Source organism: Cetorhinus maximus, chromosome 15 (assembly GCF_964194155.1).
Source record: "Cetorhinus maximus chromosome 15, sCetMax3.hap1.1, whole genome shotgun sequence".
In the NCBI taxonomy this organism is placed as follows: Eukaryota; Metazoa; Chordata; class Chondrichthyes; order Lamniformes; family Cetorhinidae; genus Cetorhinus; species Cetorhinus maximus.
Genome location: NC_135893.1, coordinates 47,376,210 through 47,388,876, shown reverse-complemented (window position 1 = coordinate 47,388,876; position 12,667 = coordinate 47,376,210). Strand labels below are relative to the sequence as shown.

General features: G+C 44.3%; 2 protein-coding genes across 2 annotated transcripts; one reads left to right on the top strand and one right to left on the bottom strand.

Moving 5' to 3' along the window:
- The first annotated feature begins 482 nt into the window (after positions 1-482).
- LOC144690644 (hemoglobin subunit beta-like) lies at positions 483-2,158 on the top strand. The gene is made up of 3 exons (XM_078558357.1): positions 483-843; positions 1,085-1,277; positions 1,777-2,158. Exons 1-3 carry the CDS (start codon positions 752-754, stop codon positions 1,903-1,905), a joined length of 414 nt encoding a protein of 137 aa, XP_078414483.1. The 5' UTR covers positions 483-751; the 3' UTR covers positions 1,906-2,158.
- Positions 2,159-10,261: 8,103 nt separating this feature from the next.
- Positions 10,262-11,616, bottom strand: LOC144690638 (hemoglobin subunit alpha-like). Its single transcript, XM_078558352.1, has 3 exons — positions 11,302-11,616; positions 10,789-10,996; positions 10,262-10,481 (listed from the first exon to the last, which is right to left on the bottom strand). The coding sequence occupies exons 1-3, from the start codon at positions 11,403-11,405 to the stop codon at positions 10,356-10,358; spliced, it is 438 nt and encodes a 145-aa protein (XP_078414478.1). The 5' UTR covers positions 11,406-11,616; the 3' UTR covers positions 10,262-10,355.
- Between the last annotated feature and the right edge of the window lie 1,051 nt (positions 11,617-12,667).

Below are 12,667 nucleotides of genomic sequence, written 5' to 3'. Positions count from 1 at the left end.
CCCCCAAATCTGAATATACTATCACTGTGTTGATATGTTGCAATGTGCAGAACATGTCATTGAGGGCTGAGGCAGTCATGGATATCAATGTTATCACCTCCACAGTGTTATAAATAACCAATGGGATATTTTCCTGTCAAATTAACAATATTACATGAAGCTGATACAGTAAAATTTGTATTGTTCCTGGGTTGTTTAATGGTCCTAGTGGCATCACCTATAGGACGCACACAAACTAACACTGCCTTAATGTTAATGACCCATGCTGCATATATATCAGAGGATATTTGTAACCAGATGCAACAATGTGTGTTATCATTCCTTTCTGTGATTGTTTGGTAAATTAGTTAGTGAATCTTGAACAGGGAAAAAATGTCATGCATGACTGAGGGGGAGGGTTAAAGGAACAGGCGGGTGGAATAAGGGAGAAGCAAAAGGGCCCATGACTTCTCTCTCTGGCCCTGGTGTTAACATATTATTCAGCAAAATAGTACAACGACTCTTTGCAATGAGTGAACACAAGAGAGGCAGGAAGGACTGAATGTTTAACATGTGTTTATCTTAACACTCAAACACAGAAGAGTGCTGCCCAGCGAAAGGGAAGAGGGTCCCACCTACCAATCAGTCAGCCTATGATATTGGGATTTTGCTTTGGGACATGCCCTATTGCAGACTATAAAAATCAGACAGAAACTGCTGATCAGCACAGCCTTTTTGTACGAGGTACTGCGGCGAGATATTAACAGGCAAAATGGTGCACTGGACTCAAGAAGAGAAAGGGGAAATCACCCACACATGGGGCAGTATCGATAAAATCAAAATTATATCCAGTGCCCTTGACAGGTATAGTGTGAATGCAGTTTGATTTCAATGTAATTCATTATTCTTTGCACGAACGTTGTGGTGATGGGTGTTTATTGCTACGTGGTAAGGGGATTAGTATTAAAGGTTTCATTGAAGTTCCAGTCAAACTGATGTAAAGCTTAACTTTTTATTAGTTCAAATGATTCATTGATTCGATTTGAGATTTAAATTCAATGTAGTGTTTGATGTTAAGTTGAATTATTATGCTTTTTCCCTCCAGGATGTTTCATGTCTATCCCTGGACTTCACGCTACTTTAAAGACCGGCATGGATTTACTGTTCAAGGACATGCAGCTAAAGTGTCTGGTGCTCTGAGTACTGCGGTCACCCATTTGGATGATGTCAAGTCGCAGTTTAAGGAGCTCAGCAGGAAGCACGCTGAGGAGTTGTATGTGGATGCTGGAAGCTTCCATGTAAGAAACTAATCTTTTTTAAATATAAGTTCCATTTTTACTAAAGTTATGCTGTAAATGAAAGCTAATTCCAGAATTAGAGTTGACATGACAATGAAATAAAGTAAACTGAGACTTCCTGAAAGAGGGAAAGTATTGCTTTGGGGTTATCTGGTTTCCACTGAAAAAGAGAGTCTCACTCCACTTTTGCTGCAAAGTCAGGTGGAGCCATAACTCTAGACATGGAGTGCGCAGGTTCACAAAACTTAAATACATCAACTGGTTCCAGGTTGTCCTCACATCTTCTCATTGGCTCGTACAATGTTTTACACAAGATTACAAGCTGATCTTAATGAATATTTGTTTTTACTGTTCCATGCATGCAGAGATTTTTCCTGGAGTGATTAACTTTCTCGTTTAATATTTTCTGACAAAATCTTTTGGTGCTTTAAATTTTAAATTTAACCCATTTGCACACATTTTGTTCCAAATTAGATAATGGATCTTTGTTTTCTCATAGCTGCTGACTACCTGCGTCATTGTGGAACTGGCTTGGTTAAAGAAGGAGAAGTTCACCCCTCACATCCATGCAATTTGGGATAAATTTTTTAATGTGGTGGTCGATGCTATATCCAAGCAGTACCATTAAATCCAAGATGACATAACCCTTCAGCTTTGATCAAGCAATGCAATTGATGAAAATGTTCCCTTATCAACACCTATAACAATCTCTGTGCCCTTCTTAAAAAAATAAATAACAAGTTATGTTAAAATAAAACTGATGCATTCTTGAAAACAATGTTCCTCTTTATATGCTAATTCTGACTCAAATTCCTGAAAATATCTCCATGTATTTTCCTTCAATTACTTAGAACAACAATAAAGAATCAATATTACCCTGACATTTGTCACATGTGAATTCTTCATTTAACTTTATTATAAACCATAAGTACACATGAGGTAACACGGTGAGAAGAAAATTCAGGATCCATTTCTCAGTCAGTTCTCAAATCTCCACCCGTAATTTATTAAATAAAACTATTAATTTTAATCAGCAGTTCATCAGTTAATTTTGAGAACATCAGAGAGAGTGATGACTCCTTGGAGGAATCCAATAAGAATCAAACCTCCCCAGCACCCTTTGAGATTGGACTGCACACAGGGGTGAAAGAAAGAGTCAAAATGCAGCAATTATAGGGGATTCGTTAGTGAGGGACATAGACAATGCCACTAAGCCCCGCCTCACCATGAGATTGATCAAGGTCAACACTACCGCACGCTACCCAACATGTCCCAACCATTCCACGTTTACAGCTGATGGGGATTTTTACAACGCAGCTGTGACACAACAATGAGGAGAAAGTATGAGACCCGTCGCACACAGCAGCACCCTGCAGTGAAGGGACTGGCTTGGTGTGTGGCAGCGCTAGGCTGTGCCACGTGGACAGTCCGGGTGTGTGAACCTGTCACCATGTCTGGATAAATAATACTGCACACCCAGCGTACTTTAGTGGAGCTGTTAAACACTGGGAAACTGGAAGCAGTGTCAGACTCTAGACAGGCAGCATGTGTTACTACCAAAAGATAAGGCAGTACAGATCATAAGGGATACTAAAGTTAATCCAGCAGAAGGAATGATATCTGAAGGGGAACCGCACCAGCTTCAGATGAGATTAGAGCAAAAGGTGGAGGGGGGCATCTCAGATGAACTACTTGAAAACCCAGATTTGATCCTCTATGTGGATGGATCTAGAAAATACATAAATGGGCAATTTCGGACTGGGTGGGCAGTCGTAGACCAGAATGAAGAGGCTTTCCTAAAAGGGGGATTAGAAGGGGCCCTGTCAGCTCAAGTAGCTGAACTGATTGCCTTTACAGAGGCCCTCAAAGCGGCTAAAGGCAAGAGGGTGAACGTGTATACTGACAGCCGGTATGCATTGGGGGTAGTCCACAACTACATGGCAGCATGTAATAGGAGGGGAATCATCACCTCAGGAGGGGGGCACATAAGGCACAGTACGAGAGTTAGTGGAAGCAGCTCTGGCACCTGAAGAGGCGGCAGTTATTAAAATACAGGTGCATAGGTAGGTGGAAAACCAGCAACAAAGGGGTAATGTGCTGGCAGATGCAGCGGCCAAAGAGGCAGCTGAGAAAGAGGAACCGCGCATAGTCTGGGTGGCTGCATATAGCGCAGAGGAGATGAATGTGTAGAAATTAAAGGCAGATACAGATCCCGAGGAGAAGGAAAAATGGAGAAAGGCAGGGGCCACCACTGGAAAAGGCGGAATTTGGAGGAAAGGGTTATTAGCAAAGGCCCTGAATTGTATACAATATACCCTGTTGGAACTGTATCACGAACCAGACCACAGCGGACGGGGCAGTCTGCTCAGTAGGCTGCTTCAGAACTGGTGGTAGACTGGCATTCGCAGGGATGTAGCCAAGTATTAACAGAGATGATCCACCCACGGTCGTTGGCAGGGCCCTCAACCGCGTCCGGCCCATCTCCCGCGCATCCGCCCTCACGCCTTCTCCTCCCTCCCAGAAACATGGTAGGGTCCCCCTTGTCCTCACTTATCACCCCACCAGCCTCCGCATTCAAAGGATCATCCTCCGCCATTTCCGCCAACTCCAGCATGATGCCACCACCAAACATATCTTCCCTTCACCCCCCCTGGCGGCATTCCGTAGGGATCGTTCCCTCCGGGACACCCTGGTCCACTCCTCCATCACCCCCTACTCCTCAACCCCCACCTATGGCACCTCCCCATGCCCACGCAGAAGATGCAACACCTGCCCCTTCACTTCCTCTCTCCTCACCGTCCAAGGGCCCAAACACTCCTTTCAAGTGAAGCAGCATTTCACTTGCATTTCCCCTAACTTAGTCTACTGCATTCGTTGCTCCCAATGCGGTCTTCTCTACATTGGAGAGACCAAACCCAAACTGGGCAACCGCTTTGCAGAACACCTGCGGTCTGTCCGCAAGAAAGACCCAAACCTCCCTGTCACTTGCCATTTTAACACTCCACCCTGCTCTCTTGCCCACATGTCTGTCCTTGGCTTGTTGCATTGTTCCAGTGAAGCCCAACGCAAACTGGAGGAACAGCACCTCATCTTCCGACGAGGCACTTTACAGCCTTCCGGGCTGAATATTGAATTCAATAACTTTAGATCTTAAACTCCCTCCCTCCATCCCCACCACGTTTCTTCCCCCTCCCTTTTGTTTTTTCTCAATAATTTATATAGATTTTTCTTTTCGCACCTATTTCCATTATTTTTAAATCTACAACTAATACCTTGTCAGTCTTTCCACCCCAACCCCACTAGAGCTGTACCTTGAGTGTCCTGCCAGCCATTCTTAATTAGCACTTTTCTTAGATAATATCAGCACCTTCAACACCTCTTTGATCCTTTTGTCTGTGACATCTTTTGATTATCTGCTCCTATCACTGCTTGCTTGTCCCTACAACCACCCCACCCTCAACTTCTCTCCCCCCGCCCCCCACCTTAAACCAGCTTATATTTCACCCCTCTCCTAACTACACTCAGTTCTGTTGAAGGGTCATGTGGACTCGAAACATCAACTCTTTTCTTCTCCACCGATGCTGCCAGACATGCTGAGTTTTTCCAGGTAATTCTGTTTTTGTTTTTTATTATCACAGATGCATCATTTGCACCCAGCATAACCCTGGACAAACCAATCAAAGTAAGGCTATCACACAAGTCGCGTCCCAAGGATCCATGGGAAAACCTACAGATAGATTTTGTGGGACCCCTTCTGACAGCAGGGGAAAGAAATACTGCCTGGTCATAATCGACCAGTTCACTAGATGGGTGGAGGCTTTCCCCGCCAGGGACCGCAGCACCACCACGGTCGCAAAGACCATCGCTTTTGAAGTGGTACCAAGGTGGGGAATCCCTTTACAGATAGGTTCGGATCAAGGAACGCATTTTACGGGCAGTGTTATGAAAAGGACATGTGGGCTGCTCAGGGTAAAACAGAAATTTCACGTTCCTTACTTTCCGCAAAGCTCAGGGATGGTAGAACATATGAACCACACATTAAAAAACGCTATTGGAAAGGCAATCACAGCAACTGGTAGGGGATGGGTGGATGTGCTTCCCTGCATATTGATGCGACTGAGGGCTACCCCTAACAGGACAACCAGGTTAACCCCTTATGAGTTGATGACCGGGAGGGCTATGCGCTTGCCAGGGGGCATAGCCACCAGAAGCGGGGATATGGGACCCATCAGAGATAAAATTATAAATTATTTTAAGCAATGGGATGGACAGCTAAAGGTATTATAACTGGAAGTGAAGAACCAACAGGCTATCAGGGATTTAGAAGAGAGGACAAAGGGGGGAAGCCGTCACCAGCGGCTGAGGTCGGAGACATGGTGTTTGTTCAAATCACCCCGAGCCAACCAGGTTTTGCCCCAAAATGGACTGGACCATACAAAATTATTTTGACCAGCGATTCATGTGCCTGCGTCGATATGAAGGGAAAAGCTAGGTTGAATCACTGGTCACAACTGAAAAGGTATGATGTGAGTAAGAAAGACTGAATTACCGGGCAGTGGGAGGAGTCCATACTGTGTTAGCCAAGTGGTTTAGGATTCATTCCCGATCTGGAGGACTGGCCATCCGAAAGACAAAGGGGGAATCCTCAACTACGGGGAGGGTCACTGTGGACTGTGTACAAGGAGGGGTGAAAAGGAGAAAGCTGCCTCTAATATACGACCTTACCCCTGGTGATCACCAGCAATATGCTTCAATACAGAAATAACAATAACTGGGTAACCTCCACGCCAAGATGGAAAAAAGCTGGCTGTCGATAATCATTACCAGGGCCCTGGCTATCGCAGCCACCAGAATACAGAACGTAAACCGTAAAGCAGCGGCTGGTATGGGCTTATACTACCAGAATGTCAGCGACAGATATTGTGTGAAAGGAGGTGTGAATGTCTCAACGGAAAGGTCAATGCTCTTCAAGTGTGGCACCGGGTTTATGCAACTATCCATTGGAATGAGCGATGGAGAGAGCCTAGGGCAGAGGTCGCATATGGGAATGGAACTCCGATGGAAAAATGATGGCCCAATATGCTTCCAGATCAGCGATGGTTCGGACGGACCCTGGACATATGCGAAGGGGGCACAGGTCCTGATACAATGTGTGAGAGATTTTTCGCAATTTACCTTCACACCCCAGGACAACAACAACTGGGGTCACTGTCACGGGGAGGAGGACTTGGGAATGACAGATACCTGGCATTGGATCTTAAGGCCCAAACACACGGTTCTGACTACAACGGCGGACCCCTGGACTGACACACCCCGCTATCACAGGACACAATGACACCACAGAGACTATCTTGCCCAGACATGACCCCTGGGCCACTGGTACTGTATATGGATGGCGAACTATTGTATGAAAATGTTAAACATGAAATTGTACCAGTAATTGTGAACCTGGCAGGTATGCAACTGCCTGAGTATTGCAGTAACCAAGCGCCCTGACGAAAACTATACAAATGACTGAGTAAGGCTGTGATTAATCAGGCGGCCGATGCCACGGGCGCCACTAGATTCAGGGGACCTGCTGCTTTCCACCACCAGAAGAGAGGGCTAGTTAACAATATACTGACAGGGGTGAACACAGGGACTTCCCTGGTAAACTCTCTCGACATTCAAGGAATCAACTCTGAGGTCATGAATCTTAAAGGAATCATGAGGCAGCGAGGGGCGGTGAAACGGCAGGGGCCCATGGGGGCAAGGGTGTGGCATCTCTATTAGAAAGTGTACACGTTATAGAGACCCATGCTAAAACCACCAGCCAATTAATAGAAAGGGAGCAATGACAAGAGGACAGCACCCAAAAAATCCAGCTGTGCCATGCTTACGGCCAGTGGATGATCAGGCGGTTAAGGCAAAATCTGGCACAGATCCAAAGGATGGAGGTACCGGGCTGGATCAACAGTGCCCGGTTGTGGGGGATGGCCAAGAACCCAGGCTTCATTGATGCCTGTACATTGAAAGGAACGACCAGGGTGTATCCGGTGATTCAGAAGTGCGCCAAAAACCAAATGCACGTGACAGGTATGTTATTGGCAATCCCCTCAGTCACAGCAGACACGGAGCCGTGTCCTCAGTACCAAGTGGAGAACATTGGGTTAATCCGAGACAACGACTTGCTCCGGTACTACCCCATAGACATGCATGCCATACACAAGAATGAGATCATACACGGGGTATCACTGAGCGGAGGCAGTAGGAAAGGTACGCTCACGATTTGCCCCCATCTAGTCAGAACAGGGGGGGAGGCTGGACGAATGCGGATACAACCGAACGGAGGGTTGTATGTTAGAAATTACTCACAGAGGAAACCATCATACCCGCTCAGGATACAAGGGAAAGGTGAAATACTGTGTGACAACTACTGAGTAGTCATACACATACAAGAGCGTACATTGCAACATCACCACACCCAACTTCTGCTTTAAACCCGACTCCCGGTTACTATTGGACACACGCGAATGGTGTACATCCAACAAAGGGGTCAGGTCTCAGTCAACACATCCGACACACTCCACGATACCCTGGAACAGTATGAGGAACCTAAGCAGGCCCCAATTCACCACCTTCCCGAAAGTCTCACAAAGATTAAAGGTGACTTATGAAAGGTGATGAAACAGCATCACGTGTTACAGGCAGTGTTTAAACGGCTAATCAATGATACGGAAGAGCAATTGAGAGATGTGACATGGTGGGAGCAAGTGTGGGATTGGGGGGTGAATGTGGATATACACCCCTGGATAAGAATAATCTCTCATATACTCGTCGCAGTGCAGCTAGTGTTAGCATTGGCGTGGGGAAATGCAGCATGTTGCATCTGTAAGAAGGAAGCCCTTAGGCATAGGACAAAAATAATGTTAAAGGAGCAACAGCAGCTGCTGGGACAGGACACAATATTAATGTAGTAGGGTCCCAGCCTCCCGTCTTGGTGGCCGCGCACCACCAGAATGACAGGAATCTCGGGCATTAGTAAGTTTAAAAACTTGGGGAGAGGTCCGGGTGATGCCATGGCCCATAGGACTTGCTCGGATCAGTACCACTGGAGCCATGACAGAACCATCGGACGCAGATTAATTGGCTAGCTTAACCTAACGGTTACGCACGCAAAAGGGGGACTGAAGATGCAGAAAATTTGGATTTATTTTAAAGTGCCAGCCAGGACCAGCAGCTCGGGCACCAAAGCAAAGACAGACAATCACAGCCTTACATGAAAGCTAAAAACCTGTACAAAAGGCTCAGCTGTGAATTTGCAATTAGGAAATGGGAGACACACACAGGCGGGGACACGGGATATCTCGATCATTACAGGAAGGATGTGATTGCACTGGAGGGGGCACAGAGGAGATTCACCAGGATGTTGCCCGGGGTGAAACATTTAAGTTGTGAAAAGAGGTTGGATAGACTTGGGTTGTTTTCGTTGGAGCAGAGAAGACTGAGGGGCGACCCCTGATCGAGGTGTACAAGATTATGAGGGGCATGGACAGGGTGGATAGGGAGCAGCTGTTCCTCTTCGTTGAAGAGTCAGTCACAAGGGGGCATAAGTTCAAGGTGAGGGGCAGGAGGTTTAGGGGGAGGTTTATGTGAGGAAAAACCTTTTTACACAGAGGGTGGTGAGGGTCTGGAATGCACTGCCTGGTAGGGTGGTGGAGGCGGGTTGCCTCACATCCTTTAAAAAGTATCTGGATGAGCTCTCGGCATGTCATAACATTCAAGGCTATGGGCCAAGTGCTGGTAAATGGGACTAGGTAAGTAGGTCAGGTGTTTCTCACGTGTCGGTGCAGACTTGATGGGCCAAATGGCCTCGTCTGCACTGTGATTCTGTGAAATGGGGAAGGACATTTCACACTGTCTGATGGCCTCGAACCACATCCACTCAGCCCCTGTAAACCTTTTGTACACAACAAACATACATACTTTGCTATCTCCCAAAAGGACAATGCTTAGTCTCTGCACTGCAATTACTGTACAAGAACACAATTATCAGCCCACCGGGGGGAATCATTGTGCTGTGACCTTTGTCTAACTAATACCATTAAGCTGTAACTGATAGTAAAAAATAAATAAACTCTGCTCATTTGAACTTCTGTGGAAAAGCACCTGGATTGCTCAGCATTTTACTCCCCACATGTGTAATAAAGGAACTACTTGAACCTTGCATCTGGACTCCGAGTGTTGAAATTTTGTACCAGAGTATTCCTCCGACCTTTCACCTGGAAAGGAGAACACAGGCTGAAAGTTCTGAAAGAGAAGTTTAGGAGCGATATCAGGGTGTTCTCTTCACAGAAAGAATGCTGAACACCTGGGATAGATTCCCAGAGGATAGAGACTGAAATATTGGAATCAACTGGATATTGCCATGGGAGGTTTGTAGATGAACCCTTAATCATAAAAAGAAATGCTCTAATGGAGCTACTGGTAAACCATGAAGCACCAAGTAAGTTAACATTTTAAATTTTAATCTAAGCAAACTTGGTAATAGTCAATTTAATTATTTTTTAAAAAAAGAACAAATGTAAAATGTTATCCTTGTTATGAAGGAAGCTTTTATTACAGGTCTTTGTGTACAGATCACATAAGACAGAAATACTCTGGGTTCTGATTGAATGAAGTACTGCTATGAATCTGTTCATTCCCTAATGCAAGACAAACAACGTCTTTATAGTTGCTAAAATGTCTTTACATCACCATTTGTTCTTCCCACTTAGGTTGTCATGTAGAGGTTCAGGTACAGCCTGCACTTATCTCCCTTTTTCTTACTTATTTCTACAAGTTTTTTTATTCTTAAATGCAAAGTGTTTCTGTAAATCACACACAGAAGACGAGGTTTCATTGATGAAAGCAAATATTTATTGTTCCTCAGTAACAATTAAAAAATGGAAAAAACTGATGAAATATGCAGACTAAGATTAAACAGTGGGAGCTACAGCAAAATCAAGTCTGTTTACAAGAGCGAGGATTTATTGCCTTGCAGGGAAGGTGCACACAGAGGTTTGAAGGATGTGAATCAAACTGCTTTCTGCTGCATTTCTAACGATATTGGGAGCTCAGTTCTTGGCAAACTATAGTAAGCAACTTGTCCAGAGCGCAGTGGGTAGCAGGACCGAACTCATCCAGGTGGCTGGCCGCGGTTACCAAGATACATGTAGCAAATGTCTGTAAAAATAAAAGCAAGAGAAAATGAATTGGAAACAACGTTCCCTCTATTTTTGCGGAGTGCCTGATTTGGGGTGTGCATCCCAGATGGAGTATTGGTCGGAAGCTGTTCTCATTTTTTTTTAAAAAAGAGAAATGAATACCGGACGTTTATACTTTTACCGCCATAAATTTGTGTACAGGCCTAAAGTATTTACAGACTGACATTTCAATTGGAAATGCAGCAATCGAAATGTCCAATTACAGTTCTGATCATCAGAGTTTGGTCAGATGGACACCAGGAAGAATCTGTGAAGTGGATACGTACCGGGAAGTTTTGAGGATCCACTAGAAGTTCTTGGCCATGTTTGGCGGCAAGCGTGTCCAGGTGGGCATGCAGATCATCCAAGTGCCCAGCCGCTTTGGCCACAGCTCCGAGTACTTTTGCACCGTGGACTCTGACCCGAGGGCCGGCAGCAGTGTAGTCAGTGAACTCACTGAAATAAATCTTGGCTGCAGGATGAATTGCAAACAACCTTTAGGAACATAAAACAAACCATTATTCCATCTTTTGAAACCTGCAATACCTAGCCCAATCCAAACCCAGTATCCCGATTCTAATATTTAAAGTTTCTTCTGGAAGACAAGGAAAAGGAATCTCAGGAAGATTCATGTTAGTTCGTATTAAGACCACCAAACACTGCTTTAGAAAGTTGTTGCTTTTATGCAGAAATTTTCGTTTCATTTAGCTCATGATTCTAGAAGAAAATAAATCAAATATTCATCATCACAGATTCCCGTCAAAAATAGTTTGAACAGAATGCAAATCTAACGAAATTACCTGGCCAAAGATTCTGCACCTAGAGCTTCCGCATGCTGGGTGAAAACCTTGCCGACCTGAGCGAGCGCAGTCCTGTCGGCTGCAGTGAATTGTTTGCTTGGCATGGTTATGGCTCTCGTTACTCTTCCAGTCTTAACACTTTCGAGCTGTCTGTGGTCGGTTTTCGATCGTTTTTAATGCATTTCTCCTAGGCCCGCCCTCCAGTCCCCATTTATCTGATTGGCTGCTGGTCTCCTTTTCGTTTTGTTGGACTTATTGCAAATGCAATGATAAGATGCAACATCGAGTGAGAAAGAACCAATGATCACTGCCATTTGCAACTGTTAGCAAAGATAGCCCGAGTTTGAGAAATGCTACCAAACTCCACCTTCTGCACATTTCATTTGAAACAAGTTTCAATGGTTTAAATTATTGAGTTAATAAATATACTATAATAGACCAATACAAATATGGCATGTATAGCAAAACAGATGGTAGGCAGTTAGTGTGAGTTAGTGCTAATTATAATGTGAACAATTAATTGCAATCAGAGGACATTAAATGTTTGGACTACTACCTCCACAGCAAACACTGCTGAGCACCACTGGACATATTCACTTTACTGTCAAAATAGAATAATATTCTTAACTCACAACCCTTTTTAGTTTGTTGTGAGTCAATCTTTTTGTGGTATCCTCATTGTTAAAGGGGACACTTGTCAGAAACACAATTATTTTGTGGCAAATGTCACCGATTGCTTCAAACAAAATAGACACACAACTCTTCTCTCTATATATATATACATCATTACTCTGGCCTAAAATGTCACTTTTATTGCTATATTTCATTTTAATGCCTGTTGATCAGCGAACGTTAAATACCACATCATTTCTCTTTTACTCCAGTTGATTCATCTGCTCTTTCTAGACTGTGTTCAGCCACAATATTAGAAGATGCTAAATTACCAAAGGGCAGAGTCAAACAGCTTCCATCACACAGCTTGATGTTCACATTATGGGTAATGCTCACTCTCTGCCTAACTAATTATGAGGAGAGTATCTTGAAATATTAAAGATCAGTAAAATATTCTACAAATAATGGCTAAGAAGGAATGATTAAATACCAGGTGTCTCCTCTTGAGAGGAGCTGATACTGAGTTACCAGCAGGTTATTGGATATGCTTGGATGCTGAACAAGGACTTCTCATTTGTGTTTACAAAAGAGAAGGATATTTGGGAGGAGGTAAATCCTGAATTGGTTAGAAGTGAAGAGAGAACATGGTCATTTCTCATCTAACAATTGCTAGGGCCCATCTGGTTTCTTTTCTATAATCTAGGAAGTTGTACAATATAATGATATTCGACAATTCATATCAATCAATCTCTAC

Bases quoted from the DNA above. Each gene is read 5' to 3' on its own strand.
- LOC144690644 (XM_078558357.1), top strand. From the start codon at position 752: ATGGTGCACTGGACTCAAGAAGAGAAAGGGGAAATCACCCACACATGG. The intron at 844-1,084 runs GTATAGTGTGAA...TTTTCCCTCCAG, and splicing joins ATATCCAGTGCCCTTGACAG to GATGTTTCATGTCTATCCCT. The intron at 1,278-1,776 runs GTAAGAAACTAA...GTTTTCTCATAG, and splicing joins TGGATGCTGGAAGCTTCCAT to CTGCTGACTACCTGCGTCAT.
- LOC144690638 (XM_078558352.1), bottom strand. From the start codon at position 11,405: ATGCCAAGCAAACAATTCACTGCAGCCGACAGGACTGCGCTCGCTCAG. The intron at 10,997-11,301 runs GTAATTTCGTTA...ATGTTCCTAAAG, and splicing joins GGTGCAGAATCTTTGGCCAG to GTTGTTTGCAATTCATCCTG. The intron at 10,482-10,788 runs GTACGTATCCAC...TTATTTTTACAG, and splicing joins TGGATCCTCAAAACTTCCCG to ACATTTGCTACATGTATCTT.